The sequence below is a fragment of the Lutra lutra genome, chromosome 1, assembly GCF_902655055.1.
Source record: "Lutra lutra chromosome 1, mLutLut1.2, whole genome shotgun sequence".
Classification (NCBI taxonomy): Eukaryota; Metazoa; Chordata; class Mammalia; order Carnivora; family Mustelidae; genus Lutra; species Lutra lutra.
Window position 1 is genome coordinate 126,936,751 of NC_062278.1, and position 23,079 is coordinate 126,959,829.

The following is a 23,079-nucleotide window of genomic DNA, read 5'->3' on the forward strand; positions in this document are numbered from 1 at the left end:
TAGGGAAAAGGGGAACACACAAATTAACAATATCAGGAATAAGAAAGGCAACATCACTATGAACTCTACTGTTATTAAGAAAATAATAAGAGGGGCGCCTGGGTTGCTCAGTGGGTTAAGCCTCTGCCTTCGGCTCGGGTCATGATCTCAGGATCCTGGGATTGAGTCCCACATCGGGCTTTCTGCTCGGCAGGGAGCCTGCTTCTTCCTCTCTCTCTCTCTGCCTGCATCTGCCTACTTGTGATCTCTGTCTGTCAAATAAAAATAAATAAAATTTTTTTAAAAAAGAAAATAATAAGAGAATATCATGAACAACTTTATGTCAGTAAATTTGGTAACTTTGATGAACTGAACAACTTTTTTTTTTAAAGATTTTATTTATTTATTTGACAGACAGAGATCACAAGTAGGCAGAGAGGCAGACAGAGAGAGAGGAAGGGAAGCAGGCTCCCTGCTGAGCAGAGAGCCCGATGTGGGACTCGATCCCAGGACCCTGAGATCATGACCTGAGCCGAAGGCAGCAGCTTAACCCACTGAGCCACCCAGGCGCCCGAACTGAACAACTTTTTGAAGGATACAAACTACCAAAACTCACTGAAAAAGAAACAGACAACCTGAATGGCCATAGATTTATTAAAGGAATTAAATTTGAAGGTAAAAATCTTCTGACAAAGAAAACTCCAACCTCAGATGTCCTCATAGGTGAATTCTACTAAACATTTAAGAAAGAAATAGTACCAATTTTATTCAAACTCTTCCAGAAAACTGAAGAAGAGAGCATACTTCTCAATTCATTCTATAAAGCCAGTATTACTCAGACATAACAAGAAAACTACAGACCAAGATAACTCTCAAGAACACAGATGCAAAAATTCTAAACAAAATTTTAATGAATAAAAGCCAACAATATGTAAAAGGGTAATACATTATGGCCAGGTGGGATTTATCCCAGGGATACAATGTTGATTTAACATTAGAAAAATTAATGTGATTTTCCATATTGACATACTAAAACAGAAACCACCATCTGAGTATGTCAGCAGACACACAAGAAGCATTTGACAAAAGCCAACATCTACACCTCATAAAAATTCTCAGCAAACTAGAAATAGAAAGGAACTTCCCCAACCTGATAAAGGGAATGTATAAAAAACCTACAGCTAACATCATACTTAGTGCTGAAAGACTGAAAAGGAAAGATCCCCTTAAGATCAAGAGCAAGACAAGTATGTTTTTAGTCAGTGAAATAAGGCAAGAAAAAGAATCACAAGCCATCCAGATCGGAAAGAAGTAAAACTATCTTTACTCACAGACGTGACCATCTTTGCAGAAAATCCAAAGGAATCTACAAGATCCACTAGAATAAGTGAGTTTAATAAGGTTGCAAGTTACAGTTAACATACAAAATGCTCCTGTATTTCTACATATCAGCAAAAAACAATTCCAAACTGAAATGAAGGGGCTCCCAGATGGCTTAGTTGTTAAGCATCTGCCTTTGGCTCAGGTCATGATCCTGGGTCCTGGGATCGAGCCCCACCTTGGCCTCCCTGCTCTGTGGGAAGCCTGCTTCTCTCTCTCCCACTCCCCCTGCTTGTATACCCTCTCTCACTGTGTCTCTGTCAAATAAATAAATAAAATCTTTAAAAAAAAACTAAAATGAAAAACCAATATCATTTGTAATACGGACTGTATATATAAATCTGACAAAATACATAGAGACCTACGCAGGCAAATCTGCAAGAACAACTGATGAGAGAATTAGAGAAGACCTAAAAATATGGAGAAATACCGTATTCATGGGTTGGAGGGCTCAACATTGTTAGGATGTCAATTCTTCTCAAATCTATAAATCTATATAGATTTAACACAATCTCAGTCTAAAATCTAAAATTTTTGAATTTAACTGATTCTAAAATTCATATGGAAATGCACAGGACCTAGATGGGCCAAAGCAACATTGAAAAAGAACAAAATTAGGGATTTAATGGGATGTGCATTTAGGACTTATAATTATAAGGCTACAGTTATCAAGACAGTGTGGTATTGATGCTAAGAGAGTCAGATCAAACAGAATATATGAGGAACTAATTTTCATCAAAGGAACAAAGGCAATTCAGTGGAGAAAGGACAACCTTTTCAACAAATAGTGCTGGAACAATTGCATCTCCATATACAAACAACCAAACCAAACCAAACAAAACTAAACTAAACCTTGTGCCATATCTCACACTACATACAAAAATTAACTCGGGGTGGATCATAACCAAATACAGAGCCTAAAGCCATTAGACAGCTAGAAGAAAACACAGGGGAAAAACTTTGTGACCTTGGGTTGGGCAAATATTTTAGACCCGACACCAAAAGCACAGTCCATAAAAGAACAAACTGATAAATGGAACCTCCTCAAAAGTAAAAACTCTAGTCTTTGAAAGACACTGTTAAGAGAACGAAAAACATGGCCCCACACTGGAAGCAAACACCTGCGAATCACATAGCTGACAGCGGACTTGTATCCCAGTGGCTTTCCAAGCTCCTCTCCTACAATGACGGTCTATCCTGAACGGCTCTGTTTAAGAGACTCAGAGAGTGAGGATCTGGAGCAGCGGTTCTCTACTTCAGCATCACCTGGAGAGCTTGTTAAAACACAGACTGCTGGCCTCCACCCTCTGAGCTTCTGAATCAACAGAGCCCGGGGGGTTTTCATTTCTGATAAGCTTCCCGGTAATACTTGGGTGCTGGCCTGGATACCACAACTGGAGAACTGTTCATCTAAACCAACTTAGACTAAACTAGAAACAAAGTCAGATGCAAGATTTTCCCTCCAAGCAAAAATAAACTATGCTCACTAAAGAATAATTTATACCCCCCCTGCCTTTTTTTTATTAGCCGGAGACATCTGTAAATGCTAATCAGCGCTTCTGATCAGCAAGCAATAACAAACATGACATCACTGAGCTGGCATGAGGCTAGCTTTGCCTCTTTGTTGAATACACATTTTGGTTTCCACAAAGCTGTTCAGAATTCACCCTGGAAAACATACACGGCCTTATACCAACCATGTCACAATGACAACATGAGAGAAGCCATCTGGCCCCAGTGAAGCTCATCACCTTCCCCTGACCCTCTGCCTCCTCCCCAAGCCACCCCTCGCCCCATGCAGGGCTGCCATTGGGGTCTCACCATCCAGGATGGCCCACTGATTGTCAATCTCTGTGTGTTTCAGGTAGGAGTCTTCAATGGTGGGGTCGTAGTCAGGCACAAAGATCTTCTGGAAAAACTGGATGGTGAGGGCACTCTTGCCCACACCCCCATCTCCCACCACCACCAGCTTGTACGTGGGGAGGTTGTCACTGGGGACGGCACTGGTTGCCATGTTTCTAGTAGGTCAGACCTGGGGAAGCAAGACATGCATAATGAGGCCTGGGCCTTTTTCCTTCCTGACCTCAGAAAGTACCAAATACTCCCAATTGTATATTGATTCAATCATTTTTGAATACCAACCATGGTCTTGGGGATACATACTACTAGATGCCCTGAAGTCTTTAACAAGCATAGCCAAAGCCATATCAAAGAAGCATTTCCACCATTAAAGTCTGCCCTATTCTGTACAGGTAACCATGTGGGTGCTAATCTGAGCAGGGATGGCACCTTTTACATCAACTCTGGTCAGGGGACTGCTGTGCTCAGAAGGATTTGAGGTTGCCGGAGCTAAGGGAAGGTTGGCCATAACAGCCTTGCTAACCGGAGGAGTTCAGGATCTCTGTACCCCAGCCCCTCAGAATTTAGTGATTGTGGCTCCTCTCCCTCAGTCTCCTTGTCCTTTGTCATGCAGACAGTTGTGCTGGAATCTCTTGACAACTGGTCAACCCCTGTGTTAGCTGGGCAGGAGGAAGAGGAGGAGCAGGGCTAAGTTTTGTTTTAATGATGCTGAGTCCTGCTAAGGCAGTGGTTCTCAACTGGGGGCAATTCTGCCCCTCAGGAACATCTGCAACATCTGGAGATTATTCCGGTTGTTAAAACCGAGTGGGTATAACTGGCATCCAGTCAATGGGCCAAGGCTGTGGTTCCACAGCCTATGAAGCATAGCACATCCCCCAAAACAAAGAATTGTCCATCCTAAGATGTCAACGAGTTAAGGTGACTAGGCAAGGAGACAGAAATGTGGGGCCAGGATTCTAAAGAATAATTGAGCCCGAATAGATAATGACTGGTTATGAAGAGGTAACAGTAGAGAAGGGAAGAGTGATCTTTGGAAGCAGCACCATGAAGTGACAAGGAGGAGAGGGAGGCAGGGAGTGTGGAAGGAGCGCTTGGCCCAGGGACCTGGGTTACTAACTGTGGACCCTGCCAGGGGGCCAGGGAGAACAATGCCTCCTCCTGGGTAGCAGGAGCACTGACCTCATGCCAAGGGCGTGCAAGCTGGATCCTGCCTCACGGTACCAGGAAAGAAAAAGCTCTGCACAATCCGGAAGGCAGACAGGCATGGCGTAGGCATGATGGGGGCACTTAAGTGTGCAGACTGGGTGTCCCACGTGCTTCGCTGCTGCTTGGGAAGGCTGCGCCAAGCCATGCTTTCCTGACCCATCAGATGAAAGGGCTGGATTTTTCAGTTATGTGCAACCCTAAAAGAGTCCTCAGTTCTAGATAGCAACAAAAGGGTGTTAGACACAAATGTGGGATATGTGGCCATGCTGATTTGCATGAGGTTACAGGAGAGAGGCATTGCAAAACGCTCTGTAGTTACTGAAGCTTGATGTTGACATTTAGGATTTCCCTGCAGTGCGAGGAAGTATAGGCGCTTTTATACACTGCGGATGAGCATGTAAATCTGTCCTGACCAGACTGAGAATATACTCGCATAAATATACCAAAATTTAAAATGACATACCCTCGCTCGAAGCTGTAGGGTATATGATGATTTATTCTAGGAAATAATCAGACAAGTGTACAAAGATGTGAAGGACGGGGGAAAATGGAAATCACTTAAATGTTGGGGGGGGAGTTAAAGAAAAATTTATCTACACAATGCAATACTGTGCAGCCATTATAAAGGATGATAGTCCCTGACCTAGGAACATTAATATATTATGCATGAAAAGAGCCCCAAACAGGCTGTGAAACCACAAGTACATATGATTGCATTTCCATGAATGAATCTGTATGTCTAGATGTGGTTCTAGGCACAGAGAGGACTGGCAGATTTGGGGGCACTCTCTCAATTTTTCTCAACACTTGCTACAGTAAGCTAATATTGTATATGTAACCCCGGGAAAGTTTAACAATATTAAAATATTCCCACGAATGGGAATAAAAGGCACAGCACAGGGAACATAGGCAATGGTACTGTAACAGCACTGCATGGTGACAGATGGCTACATTTGTGGTGAGCCGAGCATAGAGTTGATGAATGACTATGTTGTACCCCTGAAACTAATATAACATCGTGTGTCAACTATCTTCAAGTAAAAAAATTAATTAATGTTCCCACCAAATGAATGTTCTGGCTACCTAAAAATGTAGGACTCCATGTCCTTCAGGTGAGGATTTGAGCTCCGTAAGTGCAAGAAACTAGGCCCAGGGGCCGGCTGCAGCCCCAGCATCTGGTGCCCAGTCTCCCTAAGTAGGGTAAAGGTGGGGACAAGTTGAGGCTTTGGCAACTGAGCTTTCCCACATGACAAGAGATAGAGGTCCAAAGGGGCCACAGGGCAGCTGGAAGAAAACAGAAATGGGGAGAGGAAAGCAAGGTCCAACTCCCTCTTTCCGCCTCTCAGGTCAGGGGAGCAAAGTGTCAGTCTTTCCTTACCCGCCATCTTGGCTGAGGGTGGACAGTGACACCGGGCCAGGGTGAGCATATTTGCCAATGAAAGAGGCTGTTTTTAAAGCTCCCTTCCATTCTCTGCTAGCAGCGACATGAATAAAAAATACTCAGTGGGTGGGAAGATATCAAGAAGGGAAATTATTTCTCTTGATTTTCTTTTCAAAATAAAACAAGGTAAGAAATCTTCACTAGTAAGTATGATAAAGGACATGAACTGAATCTCTGAATTGGTACAGACCACCCACAGCAGAGCCACCTGGAACCTGCTTGTCAAACAAGGCAGCTGGCAGGAAATGGTCAAATGAGGGGTTCCTTCCTTTCAGAGAGTTCTGCACTCAGAGGTTGAGCTCCTGAGAGACCACAGGCAGCCAACTCGGGGCTCCCTCCCAACTAAGACTCAATGGAAGCAGGTTAGAAAGCACAGTCAGCACAAAAATTGGACCAGATCCCTCGCAGTAAAAAGCCCTTTAGTGCTGCCCAAGGCTGATGGGCCAAGTTCCGGCTCCTTCACTGGACATTCAAGGCTGTCACGGGTCACCAATGCTGACCTCTCCAGTAGTGGCTATACCACAGCCTCTCACACTCTATTCACTCTCCCAACCAGCTTTATGTTTGCCCAGTGTACCCTGGGGTCATACTGAGTCCTCTGCAGACCCTTAGGGCCCCCTCTTCACAGGTCAGCACTGGGCCCAGTAATCACATCCTATGAGAGGCATGTCCTTCTACTCTGCACCCTGCAGTCACTGGTGCAGAGGCCACCAGTGCCCTTGAAACTGTCTATATTTAAGGTGCACAGAAGGGCAGGGGATGGCATTTTGCCCCTGTCTCTATTACCAAAGCTGGGCAGAGCATTAGCAAAGGGCAAAAAAGCTAGCTGAAGGCATTTCTGAACCAGTGCCAGACCACCTACTAGCCATAGCATTGGCCCTGACCATGGAGAGGGTTAAGGGGCAAACCTCCCAGCCAGCAGTTAGGACCATCTCCCTCCTTCTACCAAGTCAGACCAGTCACACAGAAAAGCCCTTCTGGAAGCAAGTGTGGGCCTACGAAGGAAAGAAGGTGTTGCAGGGGTAAAAGAAGGGGTCCAGAACTGGCCCCTCCCCCAGTTCATAAAGGCTCTTCTCCTGATGGACATAGAGTCCCAGGCTTTCAGCCTCCCCGCAAATAATCCCTGACTAAACAATGTCTTTGTAAGTGGAGAGGGCAGTCAAAATGTACCACACTCCTACAAAATAGGCTGGACTCAAGTGGTAAAGAGAAAAATTTTTTTCAGTCACCACAGGCTATGACGAAAGACACCACAGGATAAAAAGTTGGTTGGTGGTTAAAGAGCAAACTGCTTACATTCACAAGAACCCCCCTCCTCTCTAGACTATTCAACTAGAAGATCAGAGATCTTTCTAGATCTTTTTAGAGATCATTCTAGAATGTCAGTTCTTTACTTTTGGGGGGTTCTGGATGGCCCCTTTGTGGTGGGAGGGTGTTATAAGGTGGATCAAGGGTCTCTAAAGTTCCCCCACCAGTTTTTGATGCTGGATACTCTTCTATGGACCAGGTAAGTAACACTGTTGGGCAAGTTACATTCACAGCCTCAGTTTCCTCTTTGTAAGACGGGATTGGTTAGAAAATTATACTTTGCAGGATTGCTCTAAACATGAAATTAAAATGTATGAAATGTGTTCAGCTTAGAGAAGGTGCTCCAATGTTTGCTCTTGGTCTTGTTTACTTTATTCCCTGGAGAGACTCCCTCCCTCCCAATCTCCCTTTCTCCACTCACAGGCTCCCCCATGAGAAGTCCCGCTGCCATCTCAGCTCCATGGCAAGCCTGTGTGGGATCGTCAACCATCATTTAGAATGTTGTTTCCGTGGGAAATGGCTCCGAGGTTGGAGGCAGTCCCCTCCACTCAGAAACCAACTTTTGGAACAGCAGCCACTAGGTGGGGCATTGGCGGCTGAGTGCTGGTTTCCATGGCAACCACGGCTCCCAGAGCCCCTCCCAGTCCACCGGCAGCTCAAATTCGCACATATGCTGGAAACTTTTTCCTCAAAGGCAGCATTGCTGCTTGAGCAATTTTAATAACACATATTCAAGCACTTTGGGCATCTTTAACCAGAGAAATAAGCTTTTTTGGGCAGCTGTCTTTTACTCCCTCTTTCTCAGGGTTAGCACCATCTTACAAGGTGTGAAGTTGTTTCCTGAAGGGCCGATTCGTCTCCCCAAGCAGCTCTACCACGACAGGACAGGAGCCACATCTCATTCCCTTGCCTTTCGCAGAACCAGGCAGGGCCAACACATGGGAGCTCAGGGTCTATTCACTGACTGCTAGATATGCCCCAGAGCATCCTTCTCCCCAGCCAGCCCTCCCTTGGGCCAAGAAGGGGGAGGTGATGCTCCTAGGAGGTGGGGGGCTGGGTGGACAGATAAGCCCAGAAAAACCTCTTCACCTAGCAATTTTCAAAGTATGCTGGGAGAGTTCCGAGACCTCCTGGGGACAGTCTTGTGCAAAACCTCCCTTGGTTCTCCAGTCTGGGTGGAGGGAGTGACATTAATAGCCTGTGACTGCAGTCAGGCAGCTAGAGGTCCAGTGGTGTCTCCAACATGGACTCCTTGTGTGACCTGGAACAAGTTTCTTAACTTCCAGGACCCTGCTTCCCTATCTATAAATCAGGAGAACAGGACACTCAAGAATGTGTGAGGTGCTGGTGAAAAAAAACTGCAAAGCCCCAGCAAAGGCATATTTGCACTGACAGGCAATGTAATTGGGCCCCTGGTCTCCCTCCAGCCAGGTCAACCCCAGTGATTTGGACCACTTATTGGCCCCATCGACAGCCCTAAAAGCACCTGTACCGCAGAAGTCTGGTGGAGGACCCATTATAGGAATCCATATTAATGCCTGGGACAACAGAGGGCTCCAGCCCCCAAAACAGCAGTGCCCAGTGGCTGTGACTCCTTACCAAATCTGTTGCCTTCTCCCAGAGTCCCAGGTTCTAGGGCTTCTACAGAGCTTGTTTCCCAAAAGAATAGCCCCAAACACTGCCCATTTTTGTAAGCAGACCCATAAAAAAGAAATAGCTTTGGCTGCAGATATTGTCAAGAGGTCTGTAGGGTCCCTGGCCCCTCCATGTACCCTTTCCCCACAACAGGTGCACTTCCAAAGCAGTGTCAGATGGTCCTGGCCAGAAGAACTGGGGCCCAGGAGAGGCTCCATGGCAGTAACCTTCCCCACCATGTAGTGACCGTCTGCAGGGGATTAGCTGGGCAATAAAGGTCACGCTGGGAACCATCACACCACACTGCCTTAAATTCTTCGGATGATTAGTTTTACAGCATCACACAGCTTTTCTTTGATGGTCACTGTGATTTCTCTAACCCACTGGGCACTCTTCATCCTTGTTGGTTGCTTCCCTGGCCCTGACTATAGGACCACAGATTCTTGAAGCTGGGGCAGTGGCCAACCCAGAGCCTCACCCAAAGACACTGCTAACTTTATTGAAAGTTTAGTTTTCACAGCTTTTTGCTTCTCTACTTCTCTACTAATTATTTTAAAGATTCCCTCCATCCCCTCAGTTGAAGTACAAGTTGTCTGGTAAATAAGGTTCCAAGAGAAAGGGACACGTTCACTATTAATGAAGCTCTTGGGAGAGTGAATGGATTTGCAGTCACGTTGAGCTGAATCAGCTCTGGGAAGCTAATCTCATCGCCATGATGTCTGGGTGTGCCCAGCTCAGAGGGATGAGGACACGTTGGGGGGAGTGACCCAACCCATGTGGAGGAAATGGCTCTGCATTCCAGGAGCTGCCCTTCCCTTCTGCACAATTCCCAGAAATGGGCAGCTTCCCTGGGGCTGTGGCCTTGCAGGCTGTGCAGAGATGGTGTGCTGTCCGGCCGGGGGTCTAGGCCACTTGGTATCCCTTAAGGCTTCACTCTCCACTCTCTGCTCCCCAAGACATTGCTCTAACCCACTGTCTCACATCTCTGATAATGCAAGCCCAGCTCCGGACCACACCACTCCACCCCTCCAGGAAGCCATCAGTGCATTCCGCTTGCTCCATTATTAAGACTTCACCCCCCACCAGACCATGTGTGTTATTTTATGCAATAAAGGACCTCAAATACCGCGGGTTTCAGATGGTGAGTATGCAGCAGGAGTGCAGCTCCTCCCACTCCCAAGCCACGGCAGACATCATAAACAACCCTCTTCCCTGCTCTATCTTAGAACCATTGTTATGCAGCACCTTGGCAGCCAGAAGCAGGCAACTGAGCCAGAGGGGAATCTTGTGTGGCACCCCAGAACCAGGCATCTTCTGGTTCCCTCTAACATATCTATCTCACTTACGGTCATCCTGTTCTGTGGGAGGGTCTCAGGACCTTTAGTGGAAGCCCGCCTGGTTATCTCTGGAGAACTCTATGACCCGAGTCTTGTGTTAATACCTCAGCCCCTGCTTAGCTACCCCCATCAAATCCAAACTCCGCTGCCTGGACCATGCCTGGAACACTGGCAGCAGGGCAGAAACGGCCAGACAGGGATCCAGAGATCCAGGCAAAGGCCAAGGCTGAAAGTAAGCCAGGCGAGGGAAGCCATGCCCTTGGCCTTACTCACAACCCCCCAGTACCACGGGCTTCCTCCTGTCATGACCGTTGCCCCTTGGGTCTTGCCCGCTAGCTGGAGAGTGGCTCCTGACAGGGCTTGGAGCTTAGCTGCTGAGGACCCAGCACAGTAAGTCCCGGAAAGGGTATGTGGAAATACTGCTGTTAGAGTTACAGGAGTGATCAATGTTCAAAACTATGAATAATTCATTCATTCATGTAAGTGAACCATCTGATGCTTTTGGAAGATTTTACCACGTTAACTTGCTTGACTCTCACAACAGCCCTCTGAGGTATGACTTTGATTATGCCCATTTTACGGTTGAAGAAACCGAGACACAACAAAGTAAAATAACATTTCTGAGGTCATCCAGCTAGACAGGGACAGCACCAGGATCTGAAACCATGTTCCATGGCTCCAGAGCCAGTGGCCAACCCATTGTACCAGGCATTTTCTCATGGTTGGTGAAATGGTGATTTGGGGGGGTGTGGGGTGGGCAGAGTCAGGCCAGGCCAGAGGCAGTAGATCCAGGACGAGGTCAGCCATGAGGCAGGCAGGTGATTTCAGAGTCACAGAGGCCTCCAGGGCCACGTCCCTGCACCTGTTGGGGAGGCATCCCAGGCAGATACTAGTCCCTGGGAACAGCCCCTACCTCCACCCCAACTGGGTCACAGTCTGCCAAAGAGGATACAGGACTCATGCTGCTGCCCTGAGGACCAGGGAGGAAGCTGGGGTATCCGGCAGCTGCCTAGCACCATGGAAGCACCGGGAAGCTCTGAGACCACGTTCCAGCACCTCTGTTTGGGCCCCTCGCCACTGCCTTGGTTGCCGTCCCAGCCCCAGCCTGCCTCCTTGTGCCTGTCTGCCGGCTGCTCCCTGCCCAGCTTGGGGCTGGCCCCTCACCTGGAAACCCTCAACAAGGAGCTCGAGGCACTGACTCAGCCTGCAGTCTTAAGCAAGTTACTTCTCTTCTGTACCTCGGTTTTCTCTTCTGTAAAAGTGGGGACAGTGGCAGCCTTTGCCTTCTGGTGGTCATGATGGGCTGCACTGAATTGCCTGTGTGTGGCCCATAGTGAGTGCTCGTAAACCTCGAATTGATACCATCACCAGTGTTCCTCAAAATCCATCCCTTCCTGGGGCGCCTGGGTGGCTTAGTGGGTTAAAACCTCTGCCTTCGGCTCAGGTCATGATCTCAAAGTCCTGGGATCGAGCCCCACATCGGGCTCTCTGCTCAGCAGGGAGCCTGCTTCCTCCCCTCTCTCTGCCTGCCTCTCTGCCTACTTGTAATCTCTGTCTGTCAAATAAATAAATAAAAATCTTTAAAAAAAAAAAAAAATCCATCCCTTCCTCCTGCAGGAAGCCCTCCTGTCTCTCTAGAGTCCTGCCTGAGCTCATGCACTGTGTACTGGCTGGTTCCCATAACAACTGAACAGAATTTAGCCCTCACCACTCCCTCCTCAGTGTGCTCTCAGGGTGACTGTGTGTAGGCCTCAGAAGCTCCACCCCCACCAATTCTGCCCTGCAGGGTAACATTCACCTCTTGACCTACCCAATCCAGTGGCCCCCCAGCTCTTTCTGCTGCTCACAGTGTGGTTAACCAGGGAGAAGAACCAGGGCAGACTGGATAACTTGCACAAAGGCCCAAGGCATGACCATGCATGGTCGCATTTAGTCTCCCCATTTTACCAGTGGTGAGACAGAGTCAGAAACATTAAGGCCTTTGCCCAGGGGAACAGCTTGGTAAAGGGGGAAGCTTGGACTTGGCAGGTAAAAACAAAAACTGCCCCACTCACCACCGCCCCCCCCCCCCCCCCCCCCCCCCCCCCGGCTAGTCCAGGGCACTAGAATTTCCAAGGCTCTTAGAAACCGAGAGGTTAACGAGGGACCAGTGTCTCAGGGTCCACACAGCCCTTCAGAACAATGAGACCCAGTGGCATCCCTGGCTCCTGGGGTGCTGCCACCTGGCCCTCTCAGCCTCAGAGCTCCCACCCCAGCACCCCACCTCCCCCAACGTCGCCACGTCCTCCTGCCACCCAAGGCAGGGCAGTGGGTGGGAGTGAACTCAGTCCGGGGTGCAGGCAGCTCAGGCCCCTGGGTCACAGCTTCCTTCAGTGGCAGGAGGGGCCAAGAAGAGGAAGTAGTTTTACATTTAAATTCTTACTCTCAGCCCTAAGGGTCTATTAATATTTTCCTAGGGCTGGGGCAGTCGTGCCTACAGCCAAGGAGAACGTCTCAGCTTGAGACGGGAGCCTGCATGTCCACCAGAAAAGTCACTTTGGCAGTCACCCCACAAGGGATGGGTGGATTCTGGGTAATCTGGGCATCCCCAAAGTGAGGTCCCTCAGACCCCCCTGAGGCTGGCCGGCCGCTGTCCTATTCTCTCCCCATTCCGAGGCAGCTGTTTCCTCATAGCTCCTCCGGGGCTTCTTAGGCTCAATCCTTCACAGCATGAACCCAGCCAGCACCACTCTTCAACAACCAAACCTCCTATAGACCCCTTGTCCCACCTTTCTGCTCTGGCCCCTTTCCCTCTGCCTTCCCCTAGCAGCTCAAAAAACCCCTTTTCCTCAAAAGGCCAAGGCCTAGCAAGTCCACCACTCACGGCAGGTGCATTCAGTGGCTTGGCTCTGCCCTCTGCAGGGCCCCCTCCCAGGTATTACCTTCCCATCACTCTGGCATTGTCCTCCCATAGCCAACCCCCATGGGTGTCTGAAGCTCTCCCCACTGACCATACCATTCTAGGCCCTCCCTGAACTGCCCTAAGCCCCGCTTGCCCCTCACGCTGCCTCTGCTCCCGGTGATTCCTGGTATGGCGTCCCTGAGGATGGAGATGGTGCCTAACTTGTCAGCGGCTCCAGCCCCTGGCAGGGCACCTCAGAGTCTGCCAATGAATATACTCTGCTGTTTCAGCTTTCCTCCACCTGTGAGAACATTCCCTCTCTAAGGAACCGCCTCCTGAAGCTCCCTTCCTCCCCAGTCCTCTACCAGCCAGGTCTCCTTTCTCTCAGCCACATGCTCTGTCTAGGGAGTGCTGGCCAAGTGGCAGGTAACAGCCAGGGGCCTTTGCAGCTGTTAGGCCATTTGACTCCTCATAGCTACCACACCAAGAAGGTCTTGTTCAGCACCTGTCTGTGATGAACCCTGAGGTCACAGAGGTTCTGTGGCTTGTCCGTCTGCGAGTCCAAACACAAAGCTCCTAGCTCAGCTACATGGCCATTCAGTCCCTTCTCAGGAGCATGCCCCACTACTTCTCCCTTCAAATCTGGGAGTTAAGAGTTATTTTCCTGTCACATTTCCCCACTAGGGTGGGGCAGGCAGGGGTCTGAGGGCTGGACCGCATCTTCTTTACTTCTCTAGAGCCCTGGCACAGCTTTCTGCACAGATACTCCTTGTGTCAGCTGTCGGCATTTCCACAATGCGGGGTGACACTGGGAGCCAGCAGGGATTCTGGCTTGGGTAGAGAGGGGAGGACAGAGGTAGTGTGGGGACTATACCCAATGGGCCAGGCGGGTCCCAGAGTAGTGAGTGGTGACCCTCATAAGGGAGATAACACGTGAGGAGTTCCACTAGGCACACATGGGCCCCAGCCCAGCAGAAGTGGGTGACAACGAGCAGGTGCTTTCCTGCCATGCACGCTCCCAAAACAGCGAATCCCCTGTTCCTCCCAGGTCCCAGCTCCCTGACCACTTTGCCTACTGGTCTGGAGATGCCACACACTGCCTAGGAGCCTCCTGGTGGCAGCAAGGCAAATCTAGTATTATCTTTCCCCTAAGTGGGAGGGTACAGTGGGGGGGAGGGGACAGTTAAGCAGAGCACAGCTTCACAGGTTGTGCCTCAGCGCTGTCCCAGACCAGAGCTGCCTGTCTCATAGGACCATGGCCTTGCACTGGCACACTGGGAAGTAAGCAGCCCGGGAGAAGGGCAGGGGTGGTGACAGACAGTAAAGGGAAGGCCTGGAGACCAGGGGCAGGCATCGCTCTGTGTCAGCAGCCCCTGGCTAGGAGATGGACACTTCTTGCCAGGTCTGACTATGGCTAAACACCAGCCCTCCAAGTCCTGGCTGTCCCACTACCTCAACTGCTTTACTCTGCAGTGGCAGAAAGAGGCGCTCGGGGAAACAAATGAACTTCCCCATCTCATGTGCTCAAAGAAGCCAGGTGGATAAATGAGAGAAAGAGGCAGGTATGGGCAGTAGGGAGCAGTGGGGCCTGAGGCAAACAGGAGACCACTATTACCCTCCACCAGGAGGTAGAGTCATGTTGACTGCGGCAACAAGAGCATATCTGCAACAGGTTGCCCGATGGTCTAAATTTTTTTTTTAAGATTTTTTTTAAGATTTTATTTGACAGAGATCACAAGTAGGCAGAGAGGCAGGCAGAGAGATAGAGAGAGGAAGAAGCAGGCTCGCCACTGAGCAGAGAGCCCGATGTGGGGCACGATCCCAGGACCCTGGGATCATGACCTGAGCTGAAGGCAGAGGCTTTAACCCACTGAGCCACCCAGACACCCCCCAATGGTCTAAATTTTTAAAGAGTAGCCAGAAATTGGAATTTTTACGTGAAGCTGAGGGTTCTTTTTTTTTTTTTTTTTTTTTTTTTTAAGATTTATTTATTTGCAAGAGAGAGAATGAGAGAGAGAGCATGAGATGGGGAGGATCGGAGGGAGAAGCAGACTCCCCAGAGCCAGGAACTCTATCCAGGACTCAATCCCGGGACTTCAGGATCATGACCTGAGCTGAAGGCAGACACTTAACCAACTGAGCCACCCAGGTGCCCTGTGAAGCTGAGTTTTTAATGTTAACTACCCATTATTTGAGCCAAACGAATTCCCCGCCCCTCGGGGGGCTCCAGCCCACAAGGGCACCTGCTGCTGCCCTGGGCCACTAGAGCACACAAGGCAGTTACTCTTTGCACTGTTGTGGCCTGGCCTGGCTTTGGCCACAAGGAGGTGTGAGATTCAAGGAGGTGAAAATGACACTGAGAAGTAGCAGCCAGGGGTTAGCAGTCTTTAGGGGGAGGGCACACGGCCCATCCCAGGGGTGTTCAGGGGCCAAGGGAGGTGAAGGGCAGGAAGGCACGCCATTGCTTACATGTGTTTCTATCATTGATATTCAAGATGTCACACACAATTAATGAAAAACGTAAAAATTTATATGTTTGACCAACAGTGAGACAGAAACACAGTCCAGGCTCTTGCCTGAGGTGGGGCGAGGCAATCCAATCTCCATTTTAAACGAGTAACCAGGCTGGAGAGAACTGGGCTGGAGCAAAATAAAAGGGAAACTTCCTGAAAACGAGGTGGGCATGACAATGAGCAGCTGGGGGGGGGGGTGTGGAATCTCCTTGAAGCAGGATGGAGGAAGGAGGGTCCAGCAGCCTGGCTCTGGAGGGGTGAACCAGGGCTGGGGGGTGGGGGGGGAGTGGTGGTGACTTTTCAGGGACCCTCCCAAACTCCAGATTTTAAGCCCACTCCACTGGAAAGGCAGGAGGCAACTTTTCACACCCCTCTCCCCAAATGCAAAACAGTAGCAGCAGGTCTCCTCCCCTCCTGAGCAAACAGGCCAGGACCCGGGGAGGGAGCAGCTGGAGAGCTGGCAGAACTGCTCTGTCCCTGGCAGCCACTACTGGCCTCCTATCTCCCTTTTTCCTACAGACAGCACTTTTATAAAAAGCCCCCTGTCATTGGCCGCTCTGCTAGGTGTATGACCTCAATCTGTGTATGCCTGTTTCCTCACTTGCTGATACCAGTATCCACCTCACAGGGTTGTTTTGAGGACGGGATAAGCTCACACAGGCAGGTGCTTAGAACAGTGCCTGGCACAGAAAGGATTGCCATTCTTCTCGTTCTTGTTACCATTATCACCATCAGTATGTTGTGGGAACTCCTGCCAGTGCCCCTTCCACCAAACTGTGCAGAAGGATGCCCGGGGCCACACACAGGTATTTTCCAGGTTGCCCCAAAGTGCTCAGGGTGGGGGGTGGTGGTAAGGGAGGCAGGTGCTCCCTCTGAATCACCTCCTTCAGCCTGAGAAGCTCTTAGTACAGTCCACAGGCTTGACTATCCCAGGACTTAACAAGGAAGTGTATTTTATTTCTGATGATGGAGAAACGACCAGAATCCACCCCCTGGGCTGCCTTGTTTCAGGGATCTGGAGAAAGGGGGACGCTTCAGAGCTACACCCACGCTATAGCCCATCTCATGGGGGCCACCCCAGAGGCAGAAAAGCCAGAGGCAAAACAGATGTCAGGAGCTTGGAAATGGGTCTGATGCATCAGTTTTGAATCCTGGGTGTCTCACTTCCTAGCTGTGGGTAGCCTTGGAAAAGTTATAAACCCCTCTCTGTGAAACCACTGTTGCTAGAAGCAGCAGCCTGCTGGACATGCACTCTGGCTGAGTCTGTGGCCGGGACCGAGCATACTCTAGTACCCCACATAATCGGCACTTTACGTGTACTCCCCATGCACCCCCTACCAAACCTCAGGCTGGGTGAGATTACTGTTACACTCCCAAATACTCGGCTGTCCCTGATGGCCCTGTGCACCCAGCCTCTCCAGCTCCCAATGTGTCAGTTCCATGAGCACAGGGCACATCCTCTGTTGGACCCTCTGCTGTCCCAGCACACATATGACACAAAGAAGGTGCTCAATAAGTCTGCTGGTTTACATCAGCTCCAATCCTCCCCACTACCCTGCAGAATGTTCTAACAGGAAGGAGAAAAGTTCACTCTTGTGTTCGCTCTGGCCATTGGGACTTGATGTGTCCAGTACTTAGTGCTAAGTTACACCTGGCTAGCCATGTAAGGCTAGGGTGCCTACTTCTTGCCAAGACAAGTTCTCTAGTAGCTTTTTTCTGAGACAGCTTTTTTCTGAGACCAGGCCCACAGCCTGGTCCAGGACAGATTTCATGACAGCTGTGCCACCAAAAGTAATGGAAATTTGGAGTTCTCAAAACTGGGGAAAAGTGTCCAGGAAAATCAGTCCCTGGAGAATGGGCACAAACTAGACTTGAGGAGACAGAGGGGCCAGGAGAAGTCTTCCGCGGGTGAGCAGGCAAGAGGAAGAGGTCTGCTACTCAATTTTAACTTCTTCCCTGTTCTGAAAGCCTGTTAGCTGTGGCTTAATAGGGGTTAAGGAATGAGGAAGCCAAGCAGATTGCACACATGCACGGGGGCAAAGCCGGGGCAGCTGACCCGGGAGGCCGGATGGCCAGCGGACATGGTCCCCACCTGGAAATCCTCAGAAATACTACAGGTGGGGGGCATTTTCATCAATGCTTGGGTAATTCTTAAAGAAAAATAAACAACAGGCACTAGGTGTCTCAGTTGGTTAAATATCTGACTCTTGATCTCATCTCAGATCTTGATCTCATGGTCATGAGTCCAAGCCCGGCACTGGGTGTGGAGTCTACTTAAAAATAAATAAATAAATAAATAAATAAATAAATAAATAAATAAATAAATAAAACAACTCCGGGGGGCCTGGGTGGTGCAGGCAGTTGAGTGTCCAACCTTTGGTTTCTGCTCAGGTGGTAATCTCAGGGTTGTGAGACAGTTCCCCCACCGTCCCACTCCATGCTCAGAGTAGAGTCTGCCTATGACCCTCTCTCCCTCCGTCCCTCCCCCCTGCACTCTCTCTCAAGAAAGTAAATAAATAAATCTTAAAAAAAAAAAAAAAAAGGAAGAAAAAATAAATAATGCATTCAGTGAAATTCTACACAGAGAAAATCCTTTGGGAAGAATGATGAGATACTGGGGAGAGCATGTCCCCATTTCCATGGGTGCACGGATGTGCTATGAGGGCCTGGCCCAGTAAACCTGGGTCAGGAAGAACTGGGATGGGGTGGCTGGGACATCTGCATTGTTCCCTGTTGGGGACCTTGCAAGGGAGGCTCACAGAGTGGGGGACTGCCCAGGTCTCTCAAGACAACAGGTGGCAGGGCAGAAATCAGGGTGGGGCTCTTCTGGCCTGCAGCCCATGCTCTTTCCCACTCTCCTGTGGGTCTTCTGAGGAAGAAAAGGACTGAGACCCCCTCTGGCCACCAATTCAGCAGCCCTGCTGGTGGCCCCAGCCCCATGCCAGAGACCCTGCCTGGGGCCCTCTCCTTCCACACACAGAGGCTCTCCCAGCCCTCCGCCCTGTCTTTCCTATTCACTCACACCAACCCTAAATAGAAAAAAGTCCTTGTTAAGTGCTTTATTAGAATGGTTATTTTGTTGGAGTGCCAAGTGGCCTACTCCAGCAACCCCTTTCCATCCCTCCAGCCGTCCCCAGTTTGAGTCCAGAAGTAAAACAAAGGCTTTGTTTCTTTATTTTGGTTTCTTCTGTAAAATCTCAAACATGCAGGAAACACCCACCCAGTCCCAGATAAGTGGACTTGGGGCCACTGTCCACTGCAGGCGGGTGGGGTTAGGGGTCAGTGAGTAGGGATGGGCGGGAAGATTCTGATGCCAGCTGACCTTAGTTCCCTGGGAACTAAGCAGGGCACCTGGGGCTGGGCCTGGCTTCCTGGAGAAGGGCTGGGCCTGAGAAGCACCAGGCCTTCCGGGCTCCACTGCCCAAGGAAGCTCAACCTGAGGAATGTGGGTGTGGAAGGAGGCTGAGAAGACAGATCTCATACAGTTTTTTTTAATATATGCCCCCCAAGGCTTTGGGACAGTGGCTCCACCCTTTTCCATCATCCCTGGTTACAATAAAGCCGGCTTTGAAAGAAGAACTTGATAGTGGCTATTTTGGACCACTGAGCCAACTTGTGAGAGAATGTTCCTTGCCAAGACAGATGGGCTCGCTTGGGTCTCCCTACATTTCCAGTAGAATTCAAATACAGGGGGACGAATGTGTAGGTTATCCAAAAGGGGGAATTTTCAAGAAGGTATGTTGAAATTCTAAAGGATAAAAAATAACCCACCTAAATGAAATGAAAATTAATTTTCCTTTTTTTTTTTTAAAGATTTTATTTACTTTTTAGAGAGAGAGAGAGAGAGGGAGAGAGAGCACAAGCAGGGGGAGCAGCAGGCAGAGGGAGAAGCAGGCTCCCCACTGAGCAGGGAGACCAAATGTGGGACTCAAACCCAGAACCCTGGGATCATGACCTGAGCCGAAGGCAGATGTTTGACCAACTGAGCCATCCAGAGATCCCAAATTTTGCTTTTGAAATGAATATATGCTGCTTTCGAGAGGCAAGAACCTGTCCCCAGATGCCCCTGAGAATGATCAGTTTCTGTGGGGTGGGTGGGCCTCCCCACCTCCGCCAGCCCTCCAGCAACCTCCAAACAGCCCTCTGTGCCCACAAACACTGTCACTGCTTGGGTACTGGGCTATATAGTTGGGTACTTGGTATAGTAGGGCCGCCTCACGCATGGTGTATACAGTAGGTTCCATCTATGAAACCAGAACTTTTCTTTTGAAAGGAGGCCTCATTTAAAATAAAAAGGTTTTTTTTTGTTTTGTTTTGTTTTTTTGTTTTGTTTTGTTTTGTTTTGTTTTGCTTTGAGGGGTAGGAAGGACTTTGGGGGAGGCACTCTATTCTGTTTCACTGACTTACCTATTCCTGTGCCAGACCTCCACCACTTTATTCTGGTTTTATAGTATTTTAGCGTCTGCTAAGACTGGTCCCCTCTCCTTACTCATCAAGGTCTATAAGCAAGAGAGCAAAACGCTCAGATTTCATTCTGAAATTTTTGTCCAACATTAAGATGGATTTACAGGGGCAAAATTATAGACCGAGAATCAGTTAGGCTGGTATTGCGGTAACCCAAGTGAGCCACGTTAGGGCTGGCGCCGGAGTGAAGATGGTTCGCCATCAGGGGAGGAATTAATTAGAAATAATCCAAATCATCAGATTCAAAAAAGAGAGAAGTGGGCCTGTAAACATAACAGGTCTGTGTGTTTCCAAATAACCAAACAGGAACTGGTTTTATACTATGTTTCACCACCTTCCCTGGTGCAGTCTCTGGACAGCTCTTACCCGAGAACACAGCCCGACAAGCGGGTCCCTCTGAGGTCCCCATGCCAGCGTCGGCAGCATCCCTGTCAGACTTGGGAAGGGACGTGGGCCATGCTGTCTGTCACTCAGGGACAGAGAATATTTCAATTCATTCTCACCACTTAACAAAGAGAATGTGAGGCCCACCTCAGGTCCCCATGTTCTCTTAGGGAACTAGTTCAAATCTTCCTCCCCATCGTGACTCCCTGCAAATGGAGAATGCCTGAGTGTGGAAGGCTTTCCTGGAAGTTTCTGAATCTCCTCGGCATGGCTTTCCAAAACACTACTCTGCTAAGTGTTCTAACCCAGGCTGGGGCTTCGAGCTTGTTCTAACCCAGGCTGGGGCTTCGAGCTTCAAGGGGCGAGGCAGGCTACCGCTCCGGCCAAGAGTCCTGGGAGTCCTGGAGTCTGCTGGGGGTGGAAGGGAGAGGGCTGCAAACAGCTGCTTGTCCCTCCTTACTGGGCCTGCAGCACAGAGATCAGAAACGTACCACACTGCACTTTAAACTAGTTCCACACTTTGGAATGGAAGGGGTGTTTTGCTAAGGTTTGTGTAAAATGAGCTCCTTAGCAAATCACTGTTATCTAATTATAAAATTGTGTTTTTTCTCTCTCTATTCTAAACACAGAAGTTTATCACTTACACAGCCTATGCTTTGGGCAGGTACGACTACACTCTGCTCGCAGCCTGGCCTGAACCTGCAGTGGTCCAGGCAGGTGCTTCCAGAGCAGATCAACATTTTGGACAAGGGTTAAATCCAAAAGCACCCACACGCCCCTCCGCCACCCCGCGGTGTTTTCTCCGCAGCTATGGGCAACCTTGGTGGAGGCCCAGAGGCCCTTGCTGAATTAGTGGGTGACAGGAAGCTGAAAGAGCCAGTATGCAGAAGCTTCAAAGCCCACCTCAGGCCAAGGACAGGCCCAGACCAGCGAGGCCTTATGACCAGGGACACGGCCAAAGTCCTGACCTACTGGGCAACAGATTGAGTATAGATGAAATTGCTGGCCTCTGTCCATTTTGGGGAGGGACCCATGGTGCTTATTATACGATCCTTTATATTGTCATTTTTCTATTTGTCAAAAAATTGAAAAATAGACCAAGTGCCCAAAAGATCTAGGGGTTTGCAGTTGACTGTAAGATTAATGGGCGTCAGGGAGTACCATGGCCACCCAGGCACTCTGACTCTCTTCCCAACCAGCAGCCCCATCACATCCTCTAGCATAGGCCACTCTGTCCCCCTCCTCACAAGGGCTTTGCTCACCTCAGCCCTGGCCACTGGTGCGCAGACCCCTGAGGGACAGACCCCATTAGCACCAGGAACCAAGAGAGGGGCCATTTTTGGTCACCCGGTTCTGGGAGTGGCCCAGTGTCACAGAAGGACATGTACTTGGAGACCAGATGGACCTCGGTCAGATTCCTGGGCTCTCCTTTTCTCAGGCTTTGACTGGATGTGGCCTCCTCGACCTCCCTGAGCCTCAGTTTCCACATATGTAAAAGGCTAAGGGCAATTGCTATGAGGCCTGGATGTGGCTAATACAGTGTTTAGCCTAGGCCCAGCCCCCCAAGTCTTTGTTGAAGGGAGGGAGGGAAGGAGGAAGGGGGCATGGAGGGGGGAGAGAGGGAGTAGGGAGGGAGGGAAGGAGGAAGGGGGCATGGAGGGGGGAGAGAGGGAGTAGGGAGGGAGGGAAGGAGGAAGGGAGGATGGAGACAAACTGTCTTTCAACCATTTGAGGAGCCGCTGGAGACAGTGGAACTGGTGATGGAGAAAAGCATGACTATCAGGGATTCGCCAGGGACAGATCCAGGGCAGGCAGCTTCAGGGGAGAAAGGAAAGAACCAGGCAAGGACGAGAGAATCCCCAAATGGAAAAGTGGACAAATTTGGGGGCAGCAAGCTTCCTATCTCTAGAAGTGTCCAGCTGAAGCCAAGGGAGTAAGGGAGGGACTGTTAGGGAGAGACTCCCTTGAAAGTTTCCCAGCCTTTATTTAAGGGCTCACTTTCCCATTTGGGCCATATTTGTTAACTACTGAACTACTACTGGCTTACCTTAAAATCATCATACTTTGGGGCACCTAGGTGGCTAAGTCAGTTAAGCGTCTGCCTTTGGCTTAAGTCATAATCCCGGGGTCCTGGGATGGAGCCCTGCCTTGTTAGGGGGGGGGGTCCTCGTTCAGTGAGGAGTCTGCTTCTCTCTCTGTCTGCTGCTCTGCCTGCAGCTCCCCCTGCTTGTGCTCTCTCTCTTGCTATCTCTCTTTCTGTGTCAAATAAACAAAATCTTAAGAAAAAAAAATCACCATACTTTTCATTTACTTTTTTTTTTTTAAGTTTATTTTTTAGTAATCTCTATACCCAACATGGGGCTTGAACTCACAACCCTAAGATTAAGAATCACATGCTCTTCTGACTAAGCCAGCCAGATGCCCCCATCATACTTTTTTTTTTTAAAGATTTTATTTATTTATTTGACAGAGAGAGACAGAGATCACAAGTAGCAGAGAGGCAGAGAGAGGGAGGGGGAAGCAGGCTCCCTGCTGAACAGAGAGCCCGATGCGGGGCTCGATCCCAGGACTCTGGGATCATGACCTGAGCCGAAGGCAGAGGCTTAACCCACTGAGCCACCCAGGCGCCCCCCCCATCATACTTTTTAACTTAAAACCTTTCTCTAGGGGCACCTGGGTGGCTCAGTGGGT

At 49.5% G+C, this 23,079-nt stretch overlaps 1 protein-coding gene across 1 annotated transcript in view; it reads right to left on the reverse strand.

The window, feature by feature from the left end:
• Positions 1 to 23,079, reverse strand: part of MRAS (muscle RAS oncogene homolog) — a 64,445-nt gene that overhangs the window by 36,735 nt on the left and 4,631 nt on the right. Inside the window, exon 2 of the mRNA XM_047736024.1 lies at positions 3,181 to 3,391. Coding sequence (XP_047591980.1) covers positions 3,181 to 3,373 — 193 coding nt within the window. The 5' untranslated portion in view covers positions 3,374 to 3,391. The remainder of the gene's footprint in view (positions 1 to 3,180; positions 3,392 to 23,079) is intronic.